Source organism: Primulina eburnea, chromosome 3 (genome assembly GCF_022965805.1).
Source record: "Primulina eburnea isolate SZY01 chromosome 3, ASM2296580v1, whole genome shotgun sequence".
NCBI lineage: Eukaryota > Viridiplantae > Streptophyta > Magnoliopsida > Lamiales > Gesneriaceae > Primulina > Primulina eburnea.
Window position 1 is genome coordinate 4,205,324 of NC_133103.1, and position 24,674 is coordinate 4,229,997.

The window sequence follows — 24,674 nt, forward strand, 5'->3', positions numbered from 1 at the left end:
ATAAGTGTATTTAACATAAAATTGTGAGAGAGATTATAATTGCAATTTGCACCTTGGGGAAAATTGTCCGTAATTTACACTTTTGTTAAGTCGGATGTTCCATGATTAAAAAAAGGGGGTTCAATTGCTATTTCCTAAAATATGACGCCGTCTATCTATAAATACAGCTTCGCTTTTGTTGAAAATAAAATGAATCATTCTTCTCCTTCACCACCGAGACGCGATGTGGAGAAAGCAGACTTTAGATGCTCTGCGGATAATCAATTCAACGAAATTCCCTTTTCCACTATCGGATTCTCTATGTTTTAATCTCTTTTATCGTAATACCTCTGTTTTACATTCTTCATCGTCTCGTTTCACTGAGAGATTTGGTGGAAGCCCCTTTCTTTCTGCCAGAACGTCTTTTTTCCCGAACCCAAAGATTTTATTTGGTGCGAAATGGATCAATATCTTAAATTTTGATCATACTAGGTGCTTTTTCTGCTCCGACTCGGAATCCACTGAGAAACTCCGGCGCTGCTGGAATTGTGACGCCGAGGGTGCGAATACGACTCCGTTTCTGTTCTGTCATACTTGTCGCAGTGTTCAACCGGTTGATGGCTCCATTGATTACTTCCAAATTTTCGGAATGTGGGTATTTTGTATTACGGAAAGTCAGGATTCAACTTATTGCGCTCAAATTGTAGACCCATTTTAGAATTGATGTTTATGGATCGCTGTTTTGATGCGCGTTTTGATAATTGATTGTTCGGGATTTTTCTGCTGTCTGGGAATCATTTTTGCTACACAAAGTGTTAGTGCTGGCATGTTTATGAAGTTGAATGTGATACTTGCAATGTGATAATTGCCCGCAATATGTTGAATTTTGAGATTATTTTTTAGGATCTCTTCATCTATTTATATTTTTGTGTGCGGGTTTAATAAGACTGAATGTGATCTATATCTTTTCGGTGTGGAAGAATGATGTACGGAAATTTGGTTCCATTATAGGGCGAGGGATTACAATGTTGAGGTAGGAGAGTTGGAGAGGGAGTATAAGAACTGGCAAAGGAAACTGCATCCTGATCTAGTTCATTCAAAATCCCAGGTTAATATGCTGCCTCGATGTCGTGTTTCCAATTTGTTTTCTAGAAAAAACAGTCTTCGTTTACAATGAAAACGTTTTTGTTTGCTTTTTCCTAGACAGAAAGGGAGTATGCAGCCGAACAGTCTGCACGGGTGATAGATGCATATCGAACACTTGCCGACCCATTGACAAGAGCAATCTACATGGTATGTCAATATTCATTTGGATCATAACCTTGAGTATCACATATTAATATTGCACCTTTGTGGTTATTGTTGTGTAAAAATAAGCTTATTAATGAAAGGTTAACAATGCCTAGAAATTTTATAGTTATTCAAAGATGTTTTATTTGAATTCCTGAAGAGAAGTCCATATCTTATGATTGGAGCCTATATAGCTTCGTTTTAAACTTTCAATTGTAATGGGGGATTTTGATGAAGTCAACTCTCCTTAAATTTAATGCCCCAAATTCAAGTACATGATCTCGTATACTTGTCCTGATCCTATTCTCTTTACTGAGTGACTTTTGTTTATTTTATCTTGTAAAAATTATGCATGGCCTGACATTTTTGTCGTGTGGTATGTTTTGAGCCATATGATCTATGTCAATGAAGTGTAGCATTTGAAAGTCATTTCCTTTTTTTCAGAGTGGTGGAAAGAATTCTCTCAATGTGTTCATTATTCTTTTCTCCATCATTTCCCACTAATGTTGAGGTTGGCCTATGTAGCTGAAGTTAGAAGGCCTGATTGTGGATGAGGAAGAAAGGATAACAGACCTGGAGCTCCTAGCTGAGGTAATGAAGTACTCATGAATCATCTATTTCGGAGGACTGTTTTTGTCTCTCTCTCTTTTAATCTTTTAGCTTCAAAACATTTTGTTTTATGCACGTCTATGCTACAATTCTGCATGCAATATGTCACAGCTCGTTTGTCATCATTAACTATGTAATTGGAGAAGCCATTTAAGTTTAATACTTTTCATTCTTTTTATTATAGATTTAGCTGAACTTATTTTTCATGGTATGGACCTGTTGAATCTTGTGATTTTTTAAAGATTGACTTTTAAATTAATTTTTATGCCTAAGCCTTTCGGGGCAATAGAAAAAACTTGAATTGGGAAATCGGAATTGTTGTTAACATGACATTACGCTAACAAGAGTTAATTGTTCTGCTGATGAAATTGCATGATCACAAGCTCCTAACAATATATTGACAAGTCAACCTGTTCAAGTTCTTTTGGAATATGTTAATTTCATATGGTGTATTCAGCATGCAAACCTAAGCATTATGTGATCCTATTTCCCAGAGGAGCTTTCAAGGAAACAGCTTTGCGATAATAATTTGTGGATTGGCATGCAGATCATGGAATTAAGGGAAGCTGTTGAAGAAGCAGAAGACACTGAGGCATTAATTCAGATCCAGGCTCAGGTATCTATTGATGTGAATTGACATAAGGACTTGGCAGTTCTTCATATCTTTTGAGCTTTAATTCTGAAACTATGAACAAAAAGAAATTGTTTCATCCATACTGTTTAGTTGGACTACTTCTAGTCGTCTGAAGGTTTTATAAATTTTGCTTAGTATTTCATATCTTTCAGATCATAGACTCGTGCATATGGCTTCAGATAATGTGTTTATTGTGTACTTCTATGAACATTCTTGACAAATGGACAATTCCAAGTTGGCATGCTTAATCAGTTTCAAGAATTACGTGTCATGCTTGATTTTTGTTGATCTTTGTTGTCCGTTGGTTATACTGCATCCGTAAGTGAACTATTTTCTCTTTGGGATGTTTTGTTTTCTAATTACTGATTATAATATCTTCCCCATTCCTCTTTTCTGCCTTTTCAGGTGCAGGAAAAATTGCAATATTGGTCTAACTCATTTGAAGATGCGATAAGGAGTAAAAAATATGAAGATGCGCATTCTTCGATTCGAAGAATGACTTACTACAAACGTGCAAATGAGGAAATTATAAAGAAGCTTTAGTGCTGGTATTATGCTTTCTGTCCTATTAGTTTAGAAGGTAGATTACTTTCTATCTTTTGTAGGAACTATGGATGACAGTTTATTCAGGTTTGACTCAATGGCCTGAAGGATTATCAATATTTTACTTGACATCATACCGTGATCAGAATCTTACTCATTCGCGTGTAGGTATCTATAACTTTGTGCTTATATCGACAACTCCGGATACAAGATAGTCTTTGACTAGAAGTCCTTAAATGCAAGGAAATGTTACGAGTTTCGACAGGTTTTTTGACACTGGAGGTGCTCTTCGATATCAAGAGTGATAACCGAGCTTCACTTTAGTGATTTTGCTGAAATGCAACTTCCAGACAAATTTTTTTTCGACACTCAGGACAATTTTATTCCTAGTTGTAAGTGGTAAACATACGCTTTTATTAATGTGTGTGTTTATCTTGAAAAATAGGAATGCATTTCTAATGCCGAACTATGAACCTGTGAAGGATTTGTAAAACGAAGTTTCTTTATAAATGAAATGGAAGAAAGCTTGGGTGTAAAACATATGATCCTCATCGCCCTACTTCAAATTTTAATTTTGAAAAACCAAAAAAAATAAACGAAAAGGGTAATGGATTGTTTCTCTGAATTAGGAATCGAAGAAGTTGAAACCAATACATTTTGTGTTCCAACAATTATAATTTATGGTTTGTAATTTGAGCAACAATGATTGATACTTTTATCATATTTGTATCGTCATATATATTATATAGTCAACTTTAAATTCAAGTAAGATGAATCAAACATGAAAGTAAACTCTTATTGGAATTAAATCTGAGGAAATAAAACTTTATATTTTTTCACGTAAAATTCTGAAGGTGAATTGTTTCATAAAAAGAACGGAGGCACCGATATAATTTGAAATTCGAAATCTAAGTAACGGTCACTTTCGAAACCCCTCAAATCGATTACAACCCATGTTCCCAGCAGCTGTCGGATTCCTGGAATTCCACCTATGTATGGCTTTCTGATCGTGATACCGACCTCATCCTCAACAACCGCCTCCAGCTGGGTTAGTTTGTGCACCTCGATCGACTTGTCTCCGACTCACCTCCTGTTCCTACCCCCACTTAATCTACGCCCTATAACTGGTCACCAGTTTATTGGATCTCCTGAACCCCCTCATTGCTCGCATTAACAGCGGTGGGTTTGTAATCCAGCCGGTTTCAGAGCTCTGACCCCTCAGTGGACCCTATTGCAGCTTATTTGTCGAGGATGGGGAAGAAGTCGAAGGAGAAATGTGCCGAGAGTGATGTGGGTAGGGATGATGTTGAGAGCTTCCTCTAAGGTTAATAGAGGAGTTGTTGCCCCAAAAGAGAATTTGAATATCAATGTCAGTTCTGGAGATGCCCAGGCTAATAATCATGGCAATGCTGGTTCAGAAAAGGTCAGTTCGCAAAGGTTTTTGTCACCTGGAGCACTAAAGCAGAGATCCGTGATGTCATCTAGGAGGAAAACGGCGGTAGCAGAGAAGGATCCATCCCCAGCTGGAAAGTCAGGAAAGTGCTCGAGTTCCCCTGCACCGTCAAAGTGCGTGGTTCCTAGCCTTGAGGAGGCTGCCAAGGAGGAAAATAGGAGGACCTCAAGGGAACCAGCAATAATAGTGCCATCACCAACTGCAGGGAAGAGGCAGGCAAGTCCTGTGGTAGCTAGAAGGATGTCTCTATCCCCTGGCCTGAGATTTTCAGTTGGACTTAAGGTATCCCCAGCACTGGATTCTTCCGGGAAGAAGAAGATGGCTAACATTGCTGCAGGAATGTCAGAGGTTTCTGAGGCACTTGTGGGTTCCGCAAAGCCAAGTAGGAAGAACTGGCCATGGGATGATGGAGCAACTCCAGATGGAGGCGTCTCCTCTAAGGACAAAGAAAAAACAAGAACTACAAATAAACCAGATCTGCAAGCTATTTTGAGAACTCAGGTGACATCTATTACCCTCTGTGAAATTCTTAAATCAGTCACGATGTTTGATATATACTTGGTACCATCTGTTGTGAAATTAATTTTTGTAGACACTGTTGAGTGGTATAAATATTGTAATCAAATTTCGTTCTAGAATTACCCTTGTGCAATGTTTTTAACTAGAATCATGAACATTGTTCATTATGTGGAAATTAGTAATAATAACAGCAGTTTGTTGTGATTTGGTATGAAGTTGTCTCCCTTTTAACCGACCAAAACTTTGCGAGCTCATCCAAAATGAAGCAGCAAAGTTCTACGAAACGACATTCTGCCAACTCAATAGTCAAGAATAACTACACAAACGGCTCTTCACCAGTAGTCGGACCTTGGACTAGGGGGGCAAGGGGATGGACGTGATAGAGGAACTTGGAAAAATTTTGCAGTATGAGATGCAAATACGGTTTCTAAGATTCTTAGAGTCGTCCCTTGATGCTGGTTTTCAGGTTCGGAAATGCACTCCAGCTACACTGGTGCACTCAACAACTGTGGCCCTATGGCAGCAATATTGTCTCAACTTAAGCGAGTCAACAACTGTGGCCCTATGCATAATGACTGAACAGATTGAGGTTCTTGTGGGAAAGATTGAGAGTCTGAAGCGAAAGATTTACGGGTTTGTGATTCACATGTTGGCACAACAGTTGAAAGTATGATCCCAGCAGCCTCGTCGTGATTTCCCAGGCCTCGTGGTGTTGGTAAAACTAGCAACTCTTATACTCGTTTGATTATTATTTAATGAAACAGCGGAAAAATGAGTGGTATGGATGAATATTGCTGCAGAAATTTCTTCGTACAAATTTGGTGAAATTAGATATCTTCATTACAAGAATATAATATCATAGGGTAGACTATTCCGTCGTGGATCAAATCATGAAGACATTGAATGATTAAACACTGCTTACCTCTTATACCCGTGTGAAGAATATCGAATACAAAAAGTTGAATTCATTACATTTAAGATGATCTTAAAAGGTTGAATATTACATATATTATTTGTTATAATACAATTTAAATCGATACGTGGGGTCAAATTTTTAAGGTGGCATATTCTTACTTACATACGTGGGAAACATGTCTTTGATTTTGTACCACTAGAGAATCGGAATAACTCAGGCGAGTGCTATCGTGACCTAAAACCGAACATTGCCCGATTCGTGAAAATTAACGACTTCGTTAATGTTCCTTCATTACACCGAACATCTTCCGATTCTAACATATAATGAATGTTTCTATATTGTATGAATGTTTTCTATCATACGAGGGAAAAAGTATTTATTGTGCATTTTATCCCTTTAAAATTTTCTCCAATAACAGGACCAAGAGCTGTGCTAAAAAAGGAATTTCTTAAGAATAGTAATTATTCTATATACAAATAATTATCAATCAAACTCAATTTTTGACATGTGAATAATATCTAGTACTACGTCAGCAATTTTCGGTATAAAAACTAAAATTTAAAAATATATAAAGTCGTGAATTAAAACCATAAATTGTCCTAGAACAAATTAAAAATGTAATTTTTCCTAAAATTTGATTGAAATTTGATAAGATCCTGTATATTGATTTTTTAAGCCAAAATTATGTGAGACGGTCTCAAGGTTCCGTATTTGTGAGAAAGAATATCTTATTTGTTGTCATGTATGAAAAAAAATATTATTTTTATGCTAAAAATAATTATTTTTTTATTGTAATATATGTAGGGTTGACACGTTTCACATATTAGGATCCGTGAGACGGTCTTACATAAATTCACCTCTTTTTGTTTTTTACATTATATTTTGGTTTTTGGATTCTCTGGGTGAGTTATATATTATTGTTTTGGAAATTTATATATTAACTAAAACGCGGTAACATGCACTTGGGAACGTGGAAAGCTTCAACAGAAAAACCTGCCACCTTCCATCTCCCCTAGCCTTTCCTCTCCCATTTGCGCCCGTTTCAATCAAAAAGAAGAGAAATTCAAAACCCTAATTCCACTCCACAATTCACATACCAACAGTGTGTATGTATGTATCTGTGTGTGTGAATTGGCATATCAAAACTGTGAAACATTGATATATATAAAATCACCACGATTCTTTCCTTTTTTCTCCAACACCTACTTCCTTTTCTTTCACCGTTTACCATTTTCATTGCATTTCTATTATCTATCCAACGTAATTTGTGCAGTCTTTTTCAAATTACATAATCTTATGATTGTGGAATTCTCAGGGCTTGCCTCAATTTTTCTTAATCATGCAAATTTTTATGAACGGTTTTATTAATTTTCTTGATTCCCGCGGATTGTTTCGTGTTTGTATTATATTAATTTTTTAAATTTCTTCACCTGTTTAGTGGAGTTGGGATTTCTGGTTAGTAGATTTTCGTTGCAATTTTAGGTTTGCGAGACAATGAAGACGTTATTGGAGGTTAAAAAGTTAGTGGGGGTGGTTCTTTGAAGTTTGAGTGTCATTTATTGGGAAAGAAGATAAATCATCGATCGATGGGAAACATTTGTGTGAATGGAAAGATTGCTAAGGATGGGTTTATCTATACAATGTCTCATTTATTGTGGTCGTCTAAATCACCAGATATGATCTCTGGTACTGATAATAACAAAGAAAAAGGTGGTGAAACGCCCGAAAGTAAGGCTATAGAAGGTCATGATCCTGTTCAGAATACGCCTCCAGAAATGGTGAAGATTAAAGAGGGGGAGATCAAATCATCACAGCCCGCAAAAATTGAGCCGGTGATTATAGTGAAGGAAGAGGAAAAGCCACCTCAGGTAGCTGGAACGTGGGAACAGGCGATCAAGAACGATGGTAGGAGATCTGCTCGAATTCCTGAGCCAGAGCAAGTTGCCATGCCGGTGAATGAAAAGCCAAAACCGTCTGATGCCCCCAAACCCAAGAAACCGCACAATGTTAAGAGAATGACGAGTGTAGGGCTTCAGGTGGAAGCTGTGCTAAAAACCAAAACGGGTCACCTGAAGGAGTACTATAATTTGGGCCATAAACTTGGGCAAGGGCAGTTCGGAACAACTTTTCTCTGCGTGGAAAAAAGTACAGGAAAAGAATATGCTTGTAAATCTATTGCAAAGAGAAAATTACTTTCTGAGGAAGATGTGGAAGACGTGAGAAGAGAAATTGAGATCATGCACCACTTGTCTGGGTCACCTAATGTCATTTCAATCAAGGGGGCTTATGAGGATGCTGTTGCAGTTCATGTTGTCATGGAGTTGTGTCAAGGGGGTGAGCTTTTTGATAGAATCGTTAAACGGGGGCATTATTCGGAGAAAAAGGCTGCAGAGCTTACTAGGACTATAGTTAGTGTAATTGAGGCCTGTCATTCTTTAGGGGTCATGCACAGGGACCTCAAGCCTGAGAATTTTCTCTTTGTCAACAAAGAAGAAGATTCACCTTTAAAGACAATCGACTTTGGATTGTCTGTGTTCTTTAAGCCAGGTATACTCAACCGTCATTGCCTTGATAAAGCATATGCTAAATGCCTCATTCGGTTAATTTAGCATTTCCTTCTTTCTATCTTATCTTTTAGCATTATATAACTTTTTACTCCTAATGTATGGTATACTTCGATATGTAATAAAGAGTCAGCACATCACTTTTAACTGTTCCATAAAACCAGAATCATCGTTTTGGATCATCGGAAATTTATGAAGTTATTTTTGTGTGATTTACCGTTACATAGGCCACTCCCTGTTACTAAATGAAAAACTGGCTGCTTCGATAAGAATTTTTAAGTTTTTTGGCAAAATCATGTTCACAACAGATCAATTTGTTAGGTGAGTCCAAATTGATTTTCGTTGAGCGTATTAATAATGTTTTTGGTTGCTTAAACAATATAGGGGAAGTTTTCACTGATGTGGTTGGGAGCCCTTATTATGTCGCTCCAGAAGTGCTTTGTAAGCGTTATGGACCAGCAACGGATGTTTGGAGTGCTGGCGTTATAGTTTATATTCTTCTCTGTGGCGTGCCTCCATTTTGGGGTGGTAAGATATAAAAGTTCCTATCAATTATTCACTTTAGTTCACATGCCTTTTTTCATGAACTTGAGATTAATTTATCATTCTTCACACGTTCACTCTGGACAGAAAGTGAACAAGAGATATTCGAAGAGGTTTTGCATGGTGATATTGACTTCACATCAGATCCTTGGCCGATGATATCTGATAGTGCGAAAGACCTAGTGAAGAAAATGCTTGTAAGGGATTCAAGGAACCGGATAACTGCCTATCAAGTACTTTGTAAGTTAACTTTAGAAATTTAATCTCATCACTAATAAACCTGTATCTCTTTATTATTTATACAAGTATAGATGTTCCATTTTGTTTCAGATTCTTTTGACTTTCTTGCAGGTCATCCTTGGGTGCAGATTGATGGAGTAGCTCCTGATAAGCCTCTTGATTCTGCAGTTTTAACTCGGTTGACGCAGTTCTCAGCAATGGATAAGTTTAAGAAAATGGCTTTACGGGTATGGTATTTATTTGTTTAAGTAGAAAGCAAGGGACTGAGTTACATGCGATTTTGGTTGAAACAGCAGAGACAGTTAACTCAAAGAAATTCGTAAACGCAATTTGTAATCAAATTTTTTGCCTAAAGGTCATTGCAGAAAGTCTCTCCGAAGAAGAAATTGCGGGCCTCAAAGAAATGTTCAAAATGATAGACACAGATAACAGTGGTCACATCACATTTGAAGAACTCAAGAATGGTTTAAAAAGATTTGGAGCAAATCTGAACGAGTCTGAAATATTCGATTTGATGAACGCTGTGAGTATTCATTTTATTCTAGGACCACTATACGCCAAGTAAAAATTTAAGATATGAACTTTGCGCATATATATAGTGGCAAACATCTTGTTTCTTACGTGGTAATATTGCAGGCTGATGTGGATAAAAGTGGTAGTATCGACTATGCAGAGTTCATAGCAGCAACATTGCATCTGAACAAGATCGAGAAAGAAGATCATCTCTTCACTGCATTTTCCTACTTCGACAAAGATGGGAGCGGCTATATTACTCAAGATGAGCTTCAAAAAGCTTGTGAAGAGTTTGGCATAGCCGATGTTCACCTGGAAGAAATTATTGGAGAAGCTGATCGAAACAATGTAAGTAAAACCATTGTCATCATACCTCGATAAATTTAATAGTGTATCTTTCTGACACTATTTTTGTGTACAATCATTTCAATCTATTTAATCATGACACACCTTGTTGTCTCATTTTATTTAATCATAAAATCATTCAAGATTCTGTCGTTTTCAAGTTTCCAAGGGAAGTATTGTGGTAGTCACGTTAAATATGATTTGGAAGCTGAAATCCAAAACCAAGTTGAGGCCATTTCTTGTCTTCAACTGTTGTGATTGAACCTTGTTCCTCAATTCGAAAAAGAAAGAAAAAATACAAAAAGCCAAAATAGAAAGGATCTTCTTGGAAGGGTACATTGTTCTGCATTACATTGTCTATGTAGGATTTAAGATGTGGGTAAAATAACCTGTTGTAACGATTTAATTGCAGGACGGACGTATAGATTATAATGAGTTTGTAGCGATGATGCAGAAGGGAAATGCAGATTTCGGTAAGAAGAGGTTTCAGAGTAATTTCAACGCTGGTTTTCGGGAAGTAACACCAGTTTGTTGACATGAACGTGGAGATATATATTGGCAGGTTTAAGGGAAGTAACTCCAGTCTGTAGACAATTTTCAACTTAAAATTGCTGATATTATGCTTGTTCAATTTTGTGCCTCATTTTAAAACTGTTTTTCCATGTACAATACACGTTCATAAAAACTACTCCAAACTTTGGGCAAGGAATTAGACATTTCTTCATTTTGTAAAATGTTTCATATCTTTTTATGATATTTGGAGAATGAGTAGGTCTTTTGTGAGACGGTCTCACGAATATTTATCAGTGAGACGGGTCAACCCTTTCGATATTCACAATAAAAAATAATACTCATAGTATATCATGGCTGACCCAAATAAGAGATCTGTCTCACAAAATACGATCTGTGAGACCGTCTCACACGAGAGAGACGATTTTTTTGAAAAGTGCATATCATATCTTGCTATTTTTTTATTCAGATATTATAATAATGATCGAAACTGCCCAAGTTGAATATAAAGTATCGTTATTTTGTTAATTATTAAATGAAAATTCGAGTTTAATTTATAAAATTGGTGAAAAGAATAGTTAGCCGGCAATCTAAAGATAAATTATATCATTAATAATTCCGCCCACAGAATAGTATGCATGCTTCCTCCTCCATACCGAATAAATACTCCATTAATTAATTTTGTACATTCATATGTAGGAAAATCTAACTTGAAAATTAATTTTACAGTAAAATACAAATTGAATATGGCTTAGAACGTAGTAGCCGTAGGCAGTAAGTTGCTTCGAGTGGAAGAATACCATCAAAAGCTAACAACTGAGTCACGAGATTGGGATTAAAGAAATTGCAAATCCACTTTTGACGTACGTAGCAAAAGAACTTCATGCAAGCATACATACCAGCATACATTTATTATCTCTACTCACCTACCAAATACTTTTAAACCCATAATTAATTATTATAACAAACATTTAGGTTGTCATTTAAAAGTAATTGTTTTATTTGTAGGTACTGTCGGTGGAACAAATAAACATAAAATAAAAAATAGATAGATAATTACAATATTCATTTATGATATAATAATATGAAAATTAAAAGAATATATTTTTTTGGTGGGATTATTATTTCAACGTAAAGGACCTCGATTCCCCACGTTATGTTTTTGTCATCGTGCACAATATTATCCTAAAAACCTTCCCCATGTTTTGACAAAATTTATTGACAGCTTGAAAGATGAGACTCTCGTCCAAAAGCCCCAAGCATTGTACATGCAATTTCCATCAACTTCCCTGCAAATATATCCATAGTAAAATTAAAATGTTGCTCAAGTTCAACTCAAACCATGATTCTTTTCATACATAATTTCGGCGTAAATACATCGATCCTTGAGAATCATCCATCCTCATGGATGGCATAGATCCATCTTTCCTAACACAAACGGTTACAACAAGATTCACGATCAGTCCTTATTGTATACTCCCAAGAATTCATAATGCAAAGCTTATATATATCAAACAGATCAAATATCTATTTCCCCCATGACTAGGTCGAAAATGCAATGTGAAATTATCACGGTGAAAATGAAATTTGATAGAAACAGCCTGTCTACTATAGGACTTCCACTCTACCTAAACTCTTCCCATGAATATTATTTCTCAACTCACCAATGATTTAATGTCTACACGCTCCAGTGGCCAAGTTACCCAATTTAACATGATCACAACAATGCAACAGGGCAAAACAAGGCGGTCTCACCTTAAAAGAAGATTTTCTAAATTTCGAAGTAGAATCCTTGGAGTTGGCTAGTGCACTTGTGCTTGTTTGTTAGCAATGGGACGATTATTAGCATTAAAATGTGAAGCAGAAGAATTAGAATTGCCAATGCATTGTATCATTCGTTTATAGGCAGCAATCCAAAAGGCAGCAAATTTGTTAACTTCAAAAACATTTAACTCGAAATTTTCGATCTTTTTATCGTCTGCACCTGCCTGAATAAAATCGGCATCACAATTCCGATCCGGCTAAGACTTTGAATATTATGGGAAATTCCGGCATAACCCAATAATCCATTTCACCAAATTGCTGTAATTAAATTAATCACAAAAGAAGGTTAATATGGGAAGAAGAAAGTACCTCTCCTTGGCGTAGAAACAACCTTAGCAACAGAACCAACTCTAGGGACATCCTTGGTTTCCTCCGACGGAAACAAAACCCCATCAATACCCTGAACTGAAATCCTCCCATCTGTATATATATCCGGGTCGAATAGATATGCGGATCCTTCTCCTAGCCCGAATTTCACAGACCCATCAGCCTCCTCGGCCGGCACCTTAAGCGGCAGCCGCAAAGTATCATATTTGATTTTCCCAAATCTCCTCACCGCATTATACATGCTTTCCTCTGTCTGGTACTCGGGAATCATATGATAATACATGATTTGCTCCGGGGCCCCGGGTTCGCTCAACTGGTCCGTGGTCAGCTTAGCCATGGCTTCATCATTTGGTGCCAAAACTGTAAGCACGTAGCCTTCGGACACCAATCTTCCCATCTCGGAAGCTAATGAGGTGAGATTCACTAATATATCAGCCATTTCGTTGTATCCACCGTAATGCAGGAGAGTCTGGATAAAATCCTTCACCTGCGATTCTCCGTCGAAGTGGTGGTGTGGACCGCCGGGTCCTGGAGCAGGTGCCGGTGCAAGTGATGGACCGGGGGCCAAAGCGTCGGAAATGGGCAGAACCGGCGGCTCACCGAGAGGGACAGGCGGCGCGGGTTTCTTTAATCTATTTGTTCTTGGGTCGACTTCCGGTGCACCCTCAGGCAGCACGGCGGAGGTCTCCCTCAAACTCCGCCGGTTATTGTAGTCTTGTTGGACGGATTTAGGAATCAACAGTTTTTCAATACCGTGAATTATTCCATCGGGCCGAATTATATCGTCTCCTTTTATAACCTTCGTGATGCTCACGAGCTTCGTCCCATTTTTCTCGATCAACTGAATTTTTTCATCACCTGCATCGCGGCAAAGACTGGTATGAACGGCGGGATTTTTCGACTCCCCCGGCCAATGTCTGGACTCAACCCGACTTGGAATCATATGGAAAAGAATCAAATTCTGAAGGGATTTCAGATTCCCAGGCTCGAGCAAAAAGCGCTTGAAATCGGGATCCAAATCCCGCTCTAGAGCCTCGTTTCTCGGAGCAAAGATGGTAATATTATGCTTCGATACAGCTTCTTCAAGAGTCTGAAGCAACATCGCCTTCTCCACCAGCTCTGAGAGCTCAGTGTAGCGAGAATCCAAAAGGGCTACAAGAACCGAGTTGGAGTTGATCTGTGCGGCAGAATTTGAGACCGCGGAAGTCTTTGCCGGCAAACTTCCCGGCAATGCAGAAGCTATGGCGGTAAGGAGAATGAAAAGGGCCAGGAAAAGTAGATTATGAACCCCATAGATACGGTAATCCATGCCTGGAGAGGGAAGAAATTGGGATCTCTCAATCCAGGCTACGTCTTTCTTAGTTTCCTCTTGGTAAATATGAAAGAACGTAACTTTTGTCGGTGGTGCCTGTGAGGTGGGCTGTGTTTGGTACAACATTTAAGTCATTGGGAAATAAATAAATTTTAGTGAGACTTCTTTTCATGGAAAACACTTTAGTATTATGATTTATTATGTGTAAATCATAATTCATCATTACGTTAAATTTTTTTATTTTTTATTTTAAAAGCAGTATTGTTGTGCACGTGGAGATATGCTGCTGAAATTGAGATCTGAGAGTGTAAACTGTAAAGAGCAGCTGTCATTTTCAGACAATGATAAGTGACATAGTTTTGCTAATCAGCACCGGAAGATCTGTTTTGTCTAATTAATTCAAGTCATCGCATATTTTTATATGTGTTGAATAACGACTCAAACAAGTGCTATTGTTAAAATATGCTATAAACTATTATAATGTCAACTTTTATTTATATAAAACAGTAATTGTTGGAGTTGAAAAGGGTTTAAGGTGAAGAAAAGTTACTTGTCGTTTCTCTGATAAAAAAATATTTTTGTCTTTTTTCTCTTTCTATCCTAATTTGTACTGTCTCGTGAGTGTCGGTACCAAATATGGATTCAAGGCAGCAGCTGCATATATTAATATACTAACTAATGAGGATTAATTTCTATTAAAAAAATCAAAAACGAAATGTAAAAATTAATAATGTTATACATTTCATGAATTTAAAAATCAATCTTAAAATCCTTACCAAATGAGTAGATATGAGAAACATATGTAGATGTAACTTGATATCCAAAAATAAAAGCATCCATTAAAATAATATCTCAGCCAAATTCTCTCTGGAAATCTCAGTGCTGGATTTACGTGCAATACCGATTATTTCACAAGGCAGAGTGGTACAGAAATTCTTCCTAGTAGAAGTTCTTTCTCCTCCCTTCTTCGTTTGGAATCAAAGAACTTAGCTTAATCTAGCCTTCCTTGGCTCAAAGAGTGAGTCTCATGTGAGACCGTCTCACGGATTTTAGTCTGTGAGACGGGTCAACTCTTCCCATATTCACAAGTAATACTCTTAGTATAAAAGTAATATTTTTCATGGATGACTCAAATAAAAGATCTGTCTCACAAATACGACCCGTGAGACCATCTTACACAAGTTTTTACCCGGCTCAAAATACCAACGATCTCATCGGCATATCTTATCTAAAACCCAACAATTTAATTCTAAACCAACTAACAACATATATACAGTATTTTAAAAAAGAGTGGGTCTCATGTGAGACCGTCTCACGGATACTAATCTGTGAGACGAGTCAACCCTACTCATATTCACAATAAAAAGTAATACTCTTAACATAAAAATAGTACTTTTTCATAGATGACCCAAATAAGATATCCGTCTCACAAATTCGACCTGTGAAACCGTCTCACACAAGTTTTTGCTTTTGAAAAATTTAGAATGTTTTTTAGGGAGAAATTACTAGAATGTTGCAATAGCCGTATCTTGAAAATAATGAATTTCGTCATAAATAATAATAATAATGAATTTCTAATCTAAAAAAGGAAATAACGAATGTCTATGAAAGTATCCAATTTGGAATACATAATATATATATATATATATAACATAACTTTTATATGATATCATTGATGTGCACAGATCATATATTAAATACATAATATTACATATAAAAATATTCATAAATACTACGATATATAGTATATCAAGTCTGTTTCTTCTAACATAAACATAGATCAACTAGTTTATTGAAATATTATCTGGCTTAGGTATTTAGATTATCTAATTTTTTATTAGTTCCAATTAACGCATGTAATTCTGAATCGTCTGGTTAAATTATCGCCTTGCAGTCGGGAAATTTAATGCTGGTGACATTTTGCTTTATAGAAATAGGATTGCGACTAAAAATTAATTATAAAAAAATATAAGAAAAGGAAAAAAACTTTACATGAATCCCCTGGTTTGATCAAACCAGATAGTACCAGTTACTCCTTAGAAAGAGCTCCTTTTTTATCCTACCACTCAATTTTCCCTATACTATAACATAAGAAATGATCACCTCTTAAAAAATAATGTTGCAAATATCAAATATTGATGGAAAAATCTTACATTTACCTGTTATGTACCGAGGGGAAACTAGCTAGACTCACTCCACTATATTTCAACAAAGGAAAATGAGCAACAGATTTCCAAAGGATATGCTGTTTCCTCGACTAATGAAAAAACTGTTCCCTACACCAACCAGAGGAAGTAAAAGAACACTAGACATGACGATTGTACCCAATACCACTGCAACTATATATCCAGAAAAGTCGTCAATAATCACGTGGAAAAAGGCGACAATTGAATAGCTGTGTTCAAAATGGCGATGACAGGGGATTGACGCAGAATATGGGCCATCCATTTCACATGTGTGAAATCGATATACATCTCCATCGTCCCACGCGAGGTCTTCTGTCTAAAAGCAGTAACAAGCCCACATTGTTGGCCGATAATCCAAACATGTATCTAAAAACAATAACGAAACAATTATGTTTCTTAGCAGGGACAGAGACCCCAAAATATTCAAAGCTACATAAGACCAAGATTATCAACAAGTCATGTGAAGCATTGAGGAGATTTTAATATCCTCTGTGCACCCTGGCCCCCTAGTTTAAAAATCCTCCCTTTCATTTCCTCTCTTTTCTGTTTAAGAAACGTGGCAGGCTTCATATTGCATGATATAAGTAACTATTTCATGGAAAGCAGAGAGGGGTGGGGGAAAGGGGGTTCAGAATTACGAAAAGTTCCTTTCCAAGATCAAGTACCATGTTATTATAATTGCAAGGACGTGCAATCAAATCGTATAATCTGCGGTCAGTAGCAGTTAAATTAAGTCAGAGCACAGTTCAATGAATATGTTCATGTAATCAGGTTGGCAAACATCCATATTGCAAAAACCAACTGACCAAAATATATTTCGGAAAGTACGACAGATTTGTACTTGCCTGCATTTGGGTGCTTTTTTTCTCCAAAAAACAAAAGCTGTGATCCACTGAACGAGAAACCCGAGATAAAATTTCAGCATATCAGAGAAAAATAATTTAAGATGCTATAATTAGTGTATTTATCATCATGGTTACCTTGAATACCGACATGAACGAAAAACTCCCAACTACTGATGGTTTCCTCGTGGGCATGCTCTTTGCTGGTGACATATCTTGGCACCAGTTCTGAGCTATCTCCTTCAACAATACTAGTTGTGCTTTATCCGTACCCATAGAAATAATTGAATGTCTCATTGATTCTCTATCAGCCTCGAGAGCATGAAGCCTTGCATACAACTTCTGGATCTCTATATCTTTAACAGGAAGATGATTTAGCGACTCCATATTAATCGTCATCTCCTTGTCACGAAATGCAACAGTAGCCTTGACATCCGTGAAACCATTAGGTAAATCCCCCTGATGAACAGAATCGATTGTGTAAACCCTGTCGCTTAAATCAGCACCAACTTCTGATGCATTATCCAATTTCCTCGAATTAGAAATCTCCTCTAAATGGGAAAGTTCTGACTTGTTAAAACTGCGACCAAACTCCAGAGAATCTGTGCCAAAATCCCGACCTTTTTCTTCTCCCATCGGCTCGAGTGAATTTGAGCAGTCAGTTGAGAACTTCTTGAGATGCCTAGGAGACTGACCAACTACTACCTTCTCAAGCAAACTTTTTGAGCCACTATATTCCCCACTGGGCTTAACTGTCCGAGGACTTTTCTCCAATTGACATATCCGGCGCTCCAAATCATTTAACTGATCCCGAGTTCTTGGAGTTTCCCCAAAGGCATATTTCTCAATGTTCGTGGCTTCGTCCTCACCATCCACATAATCCTGCGAATTGCATTTTAGAGGAGGATAAATCTCACAAGGAGGAAAATCAAACTGCCCTTCAAGATTCTCAGTCAAGCTATTATTCCGGCTCATACCATTCTCTCCAGCGGCCTCATTATCTGTGAGACCATAACTCATCATCCTATGTTTATAGGCCTGCACCTCACATGTAAATGACTGAATGGCCTGTTCCCTCTTATACAACAAATCCTCCAGTGCTAATGTCTCCTGCTGATCATGGGCCATTTTCTCCTCCGCGTACCTCTTAAACTGCTTAGCCTCCATCTGAATCTCTGCCTTCTCCCTCTGCAACCGCAGAATCATAGACATGGCCTCATTGGCAGCTGAAGACGAGGCATTTCTCTCCTCCTCCAAGTCAGAGATGAGGTTCTGAATGGTCACCTGCTGGCTGCTGACCATTTCACGCAAAGCCACACATTCATTTCCTATCTCCACACGAGCATTTTGTGGCATTATGAGCCCTGGGATCTTGAATTCACTTTCTTCCTCGAATTCATCATATTTACGTTTCACAGACCGGAGATACGTCCCTGAAAGAGACCTGTTCAACACCGAACAGCTACATCCAGAGTCACAGCATTTGACAAGGCTGGTAGACGGCGTCGAAGGCGAACTCTTCGCCATTAATCAAAAAACATCCAATAAACCTCAAGGTCCACAATCCAATTTTACACGAATAGCTAAAGAAATCTTCCACCACCACACAAAAATCCAAAAGACGCAACACTTCACTCAATGCACATATTAATACAATTTCCAAAATTCATAATTACCGTTGCTTTCCTCAATCTCAACACGAAGTCCAGATCAGAACATTATTTCCATTATCCCTACAAAAGAGAATCACGAAAAGACATCGATTTCGAACCCCTTAAAAGTTTTTCCACATATAAACAAGCATGCCCATATACCAAAACACACGCAGTATGCACATAGGCATGTTAACTTTCGTTACCTAGCAGCTAGGAAAGGGAATAACGATCGATTAACCAACCGCGCTGGAATTCCATGATGCAAAAAGTTCCATCGTGTACAATCGGAGGTGGTTTCCAGTAGAATATCCGACCATACGGGGAAGCAACTTCCCCGAAACTGGAGATCGAAGGAAAGTGGAGGAGGACTTACTGTATATACGCAGACGTCGAAACCCTGGAATCCGTGGTGCTTAATCCGTTTGGGGAATCGTGTTTTCTTGAACGCTTCGTGTCTCGTGAGATGTGATTGCTGAATTTACTGCTTTTAGAGAGAGAAAGCTGGGAGGTGTTGCCTCGTTGATTTTAGAGAGAGAGAGAGATGAAGGGTATATTCGGAGACTTCAACAGAAGACCATGATTTGACCGGGAATCAAATTACATATTAGCCATCCCAATTACTCTTAATTCCACTTTTCCCCAGAAAAAAATATATTTCCCTCGCCTAGAGAACCTCGATTAAGTTGGCCCTTGTAACTCTAGAATATACACAAATGATACGTAATTCCTTTAAAATTATAAACAATTTATTAATTTTAAATATTAATTCAATCATTGGCAATCGTGTTAAATGTCCACATCAATTAGGACAAGGCAATCAATATGTTGTGACCCACATTTATTAGCAGTCAATTTTATGAGATCACTCATTAAAAATAATATTTTAATATTAAAAATATTATTTTTTATTCTAAATATAAATCAAATGTATCGCGAATATAAATTTGTGATATTATCTGACAAAAGATCTACGTGAGATTTGTTGCTATATATTTTTTTTCCCCATATTTTATGAAATGCTTACAGCTAAAAAGCCAAACTTAAGAAAACTAAACACTGTTTTAAACTTGGTTTTTGCATGGATTTACCGATTTAACATGATGCCATTTCATTCATTTATATTTATATTTAATAATAATAGTAATAATGGTAATATCCTAATGTCAAATAACTTTCATATATAAAATTGATGAAATCGTTCCAATTATCCATACCATATCCATATGCTATATTTTCCGCCAATATTTCATCACAAAGAATTTGATAATATTTAATGACTTTTATTAGTAAATATATATATATATATATATATATATATATATATATATATATATTGATGTCAATATTCCATTTGTAGTTGTAAAATGACAAATGCACATTAAGTTGGTGTGAATGGAACGAACGGCCCACATGAATGGCGTGGCGTGGCGTGGCGTGGACTCAAAGCTAGGCTTGATAAGGATTTGTTGGTTTATTCCATCATGTCCATGTGGACGTTGTCCCATGATAAGATGGATGATCAAGATTTGTCCATGCATATATAAGACCCATTTTTTTTTTGAAATTGTATGTGTGGCAAGATCTTACCTGTTGAAATGAAATGAGAGTAATGCCTACATAGATAGTATCTCATCTACCGGATTTGTTTATCCAATCTACTCGTTTACAAGAACAATCAATTATTTTAATAAAGAAGAAATCTTGAACATAAATAAAATATGTGGCTGAAAATAAACATTATGTACATGAAACAATATTATTTTATTTTATGAAAAAAAATATATATTATTTTGAGTTGGTATGTTGTGAGACGATCTCGCGAATATTTATTTGTGAGATAATCAATTATGTCATGTTGAGAATAAATATTAATACTTTTTACATAAGTTTTTTATGTATTATTTTTATGGCAACGTAATGTATAACAAATCAATCGGGATATCGTTTCATCCAAACGATTGACCTAATTGAATAACCACTAGATTACCGAAGATCAAGAACTTTTAGATTATGGCAAAAACTTGTGTGAGACGGTCTCACGGGTCAAATTTTGTGAGACGGATCTTTATTTGAGTAATCCATGAAATAGTATTGCTTTTTATGCTAAGAGTACTATTTTTTTGGTGAATATGGGTAGGGTTGACCCGTCTCACAGATTGATATCCGTGAGACGGTCTCACATAAGACCTACTCTTAGATTAGATCCTACGGCGATTATGAAATTTTGATTATGACATGGCTTCTTATCATGTATTTAAATATTGGAAAAATTAGTAAACTTAAAGTTTGTGTCTTAAAAATTAATTTGAACAAAATATTGGCGATATTTTGTTAATTGTTCTTTTACAATTCTAAACGGTATTATCTATTTTTAGTTTTCTAGCACATAAATACACAGATTTGAGTATTATTCATTTCCAATAAAAAAATATAATTACAACAATAATATTTTTCTAGTAACTCAATAATTATAATAACTAAAAATTCATAGACCAACAAATTTGATAGGCTCCTTTCATTTTTTAAATAACCACGAGATTTTATTATACCAAATTAGGACAATTACATCATAAATTAATAAAAGTAGGATGAGGTTAAACCTCATCATATCATACTGGACATAGAAAGTAGAAACTATATATCACCCAACAAAGGCATGGACAACTTGATCATTAACAAAAACAAAGCTAAAACATGGAATATCCAAAACCAGGCTTTTACAATCAGCGATAATCAAACCTAAACTAGAGGAATCTGACTCTGGGTGTTTACGCTTCAATGGCGATGAGAACATCATATTCAACTATGATGTGTGACGAACATAAACTTTTTAGCCAATTCAGAGCGTTTCTTATACTCATGGCTTCTTCTACTGTTGGAGAGAAACTGTCATTGCAGCCAAAACCAACGTGGAGAGCCTTCTAAGTTCTATGTTAATAAAGTCAAAAACTTCTGATTTAGTCCTACCAATAATAATGGAAGGGAAACCCAAATATTTCCCATGATTGGTAGTATATCCAACTCCTAAAGATTCGCAAATCTTTTGTTTCATCTCAGAAGTCACTTTTTTGCTGAAAGAAATAGAGGACTTGTGAAAATTCACCATCTATCTGGTTGTTAATTCATAACAGTGCAAAAATTCACCATCTTTAATAACAGTGCATTCTTCTTCCGGAAAAAGAAAAAAAAAAGACGAGAGATTGATAGAGCCGATCTCGCTACTTTAACTCCATGAAGACACTTTGAGGTCTGAGATAATATAGTTGAACATTTTCTTCGGTCTGTGTTAACTATCATTATGTAGAACATATATTGCAAAAATATATTGGGTGAAAATCAGAAATGGTATCAGACCGTTTCTTCTTGGGTATCAACACCAATAGATCATCATTTAAATAATCTGGCAAGTAACAGTTATGCAATGTATCGAAACAAGTTGTGGTGACATGCTTACCAGATAAATCCCAAAAATTCTAATAATTAAAAGTCGGGGTTTTTATCATCTGGGTCTGGTAATTTATCGGGTACCCGAAGAAAAAAAAATAGCGTTTTTCAAAGCTCTTTTCATACATCCTTTCATATTTCATTTTGGTGTATGATTAAATTGCATATCAAACATATAAGCCACACGTTTACTTGCAAATTATAGAATAATGTTTACTTGCAAATTATAGAATAATTAATTACTTACTTTATTCAAAGACTTTAGGTTGTGCCTTACAGAGGTGACAAGATTTCGAAAAGGAGAGTTGAATTTAATACCATATACGTACAGATTCAATAATTAAGAAAATGATTAGCGGCAGATTTTATTTGCAAGGAAGCTGTCGAGAAAAAGACAAAAGGCCACGGTTGACTATTTATTTAAATTTTCAAAAGGGATTTTTTGAATACTTTCATTGAGTAGTTTGTACCGGTGAAAATTGATATTTTAATGCAATAGGATTATACGACGAATTAATTGAGTACGAATAATAATCTATTTTAACCACACGTTAATATATAATTTAGAAATAAATATGAAATATATGTTTTGCTTGACTTTTATTAAAAGCGACAATTCATGTGGAATCATTCCTCCCTAGAATAAATTTTAATATATACATATTTACAATTTCATGTTCAAACGTTGACATTTGATGCCCCGTAATATCATGAACTCGACCATGGCTGGCAGTGGCCACCTTAAATTAATTCAATATCTTGTCGGCTTCCACCATGAATAACACGGCCGCCGCCGGTGGTTTTCAGAACCTCGACAACATCGGTTACGCCATCGCCATTTCCATTGGAATCCTCTTCCTCATCGTGACCATGACCTTGGCCTCGTATTGCTGCACCAGAAACACCCCAACCTTCTACTTATCAAGGTCGCGGAATCCTCAGCCACCAGCGCCGCCGTCAGAAGACACCCGGAACCGTGTAGTGGAAGTTGTGCTCGACGAATCAACATTATCAAGCTACCCGAAGATGCTATTTTCTGAAGCAAAAATAAATCACAAGGATTCCACGGCGGCGTGCTGCTCCATATGTTTAGCAGATTACGAGAACTGCGACGTGCTTAGAGTTCTACCGGACTGCGGCCATCTCTTCCATCTCAAGTGCGTCGATCCGTGGCTGCACAGCCACCCCACCTGCCCAGTCTGCCGTACTTCGCCGATTCCGACGCCGTTGGCGGAGTTGCTTCCCCTTGCAGCCCGACCCATCGGATGATCATGATGATATAGCTAGCTTGTTCAATATATGTAATTAGTGATGAATTAATTATTAGTTCCGTAACTTCTCTTGTGTAAATGAATTAGTCATGAATCCCAGATTGTTGGATTAGCAAGATTTTTGCTTATTATAAACATGTATATAAATAAAAATTACCATTATTTTTCTTTATTTTGGACTACATTCAGGGGATCAGCCTATATATTTGTAAATTTTTTAACCATATTCACATAATTGCTGAACCGTCACTCTCAATTAAATTTTGTTTATTACAATTAACAATGCATTTATTATTTTATATACTAAACGAAAAATTAATATAGAGAATAAGAAAATAAAACAAGTTTGGGTAATTTTTTTTTTTTGGTGCGTCATGGATAATATTCAAAGGCTAAACATATATATTATAAGATAATATTTTATTTTAAACTTTAAAACATGTAATTTGGAAGCTTGTGACATGCAAAGGAAGCACTCAAATTTCAAAGTTTATATCGCTCATAATTTTTAACTACATTATTAGATAATAAATTAAATTTTAGCCCAACAATCCCATAAACTATGACATTCAAATAATTAATAAATTATATGGCGTAATTAATAAGTTTCACTCAATTATTATACTCATTAATTAATTACAATCGCAAAATATAAAATAAGAGGACGGACCCGGTCGATTAATCTATCCTACTCCCAATTTCATTTATTATATTGTTTCTTTAACCATTAGAAAATTAACAAAGTAAATTAACATTAAAAATTTAGGTAATCTCCAACCACGGCATCACATTGTAAGTGTTGCACCCTTTGTGGTGTTTGTTCCAATCCAGCACTTTCACTTGTGGTGCATCACTGTAGTTGCGCCATATTTTTTAATTTTTTAAAAAATTTCTTAAATATTAGTACCATATATTTACTAGTGCGGTAAAAAAAAGTACGAATTACGATAAATACCAAATATTACGAAACAATAACAAACAACTATAATATCTAACAAACAACAAGAAGTTACTGAGAATATTTTATTGTAGTGCAAAATATAGTGCAATGAGTTGAAGATGATTTTTGTACACAAAAATAATGCAGAATGTGGTGTAATAGGTTAGAGATGATCTTATTCTCTCATATCAAAAAATTGAAACTTGTCATTTTCT

At 36.2% G+C, this 24,674-nt stretch overlaps 5 protein-coding genes across 9 annotated transcripts; 3 read left to right on the top strand and 2 right to left on the bottom strand.

Annotated features, from left to right (window-relative positions):
• Positions 1–186: 186 nt before the first annotated feature.
• On the top strand, positions 187–3,531 carry LOC140825510 (iron-sulfur cluster co-chaperone protein HscB homolog). 3 transcript variants are annotated; one of them, XM_073187344.1, is made up of 7 exons: positions 187–630; positions 991–1,087; positions 1,183–1,272; positions 1,795–1,860; positions 2,426–2,494; positions 2,918–3,060; positions 3,224–3,531. In XM_073187344.1, the coding sequence occupies exons 1-6, from the start codon at positions 224–226 to the stop codon at positions 3,053–3,055; spliced, it is 867 nt and encodes a 288-aa protein (XP_073043445.1). In that variant the 5' UTR covers positions 187–223; the 3' UTR covers positions 3,056–3,060; positions 3,224–3,531. The 3 variants fall into 3 exon arrangements, with proteins under 3 accessions (XP_073043445.1, XP_073043444.1, XP_073043446.1); XM_073187343.1 differs by lacking the exon at positions 3,224–3,531 and having other exon boundaries at positions 2,918–3,189; XM_073187345.1 differs by lacking the exons at positions 2,918–3,060; positions 3,224–3,531 and having other exon boundaries at positions 2,373–2,494.
• Positions 3,532–6,922: 3,391 nt separating this feature from the next.
• Positions 6,923–10,855, top strand: LOC140825511 (calcium-dependent protein kinase 26-like). Its single transcript, XM_073187347.1, has 7 exons — positions 6,923–8,490; positions 8,892–9,035; positions 9,138–9,290; positions 9,402–9,517; positions 9,646–9,813; positions 9,927–10,151; positions 10,561–10,855. The coding sequence occupies exons 1-7, from the start codon at positions 7,530–7,532 to the stop codon at positions 10,681–10,683; spliced, it is 1,890 nt and encodes a 629-aa protein (XP_073043448.1). The 5' UTR covers positions 6,923–7,529; the 3' UTR covers positions 10,684–10,855.
• Positions 10,856–11,703: 848 nt separating this feature from the next.
• LOC140825513 (fasciclin-like arabinogalactan protein 17) lies at positions 11,704–14,262 on the bottom strand. The gene is made up of 2 exons (XM_073187348.1): positions 12,792–14,262; positions 11,704–11,947 (listed from the first exon to the last, which is right to left on the bottom strand). Exons 1-2 carry the CDS (start codon positions 14,245–14,247, stop codon positions 11,874–11,876), a joined length of 1,530 nt encoding a protein of 509 aa, XP_073043449.1. The 5' UTR covers positions 14,248–14,262; the 3' UTR covers positions 11,704–11,873.
• Positions 14,263–16,227: 1,965 nt separating this feature from the next.
• On the bottom strand, positions 16,228–19,358 carry LOC140825514 (myosin-binding protein 7-like). 3 transcript variants are annotated; one of them, XM_073187350.1, is made up of 3 exons: positions 19,178–19,358; positions 17,288–18,882; positions 16,228–17,199 (listed from the first exon to the last, which is right to left on the bottom strand). In XM_073187350.1, the coding sequence occupies exons 2-3, from the start codon at positions 18,674–18,676 to the stop codon at positions 17,032–17,034; spliced, it is 1,557 nt and encodes a 518-aa protein (XP_073043451.1). In that variant the 5' UTR covers positions 18,677–18,882; positions 19,178–19,358; the 3' UTR covers positions 16,228–17,031. The 3 variants fall into 3 exon arrangements, with proteins under 3 accessions (XP_073043451.1, XP_073043450.1, XP_073043452.1); XM_073187349.1 differs by having other exon boundaries at positions 19,008–19,358; XM_073187351.1 differs by having other exon boundaries at positions 16,228–16,673; positions 17,153–17,199; positions 17,288–19,358.
• Positions 19,359–22,954: 3,596 nt separating this feature from the next.
• On the top strand, positions 22,955–23,691 carry LOC140828041 (RING-H2 finger protein ATL70-like). Its single transcript, XM_073191011.1, has one exon. It carries the CDS (start codon positions 23,023–23,025, stop codon positions 23,515–23,517), a length of 495 nt encoding a protein of 164 aa, XP_073047112.1. The 5' UTR covers positions 22,955–23,022; the 3' UTR covers positions 23,518–23,691.
• The last annotated feature ends 983 nt before the right edge of the window (positions 23,692–24,674 follow it).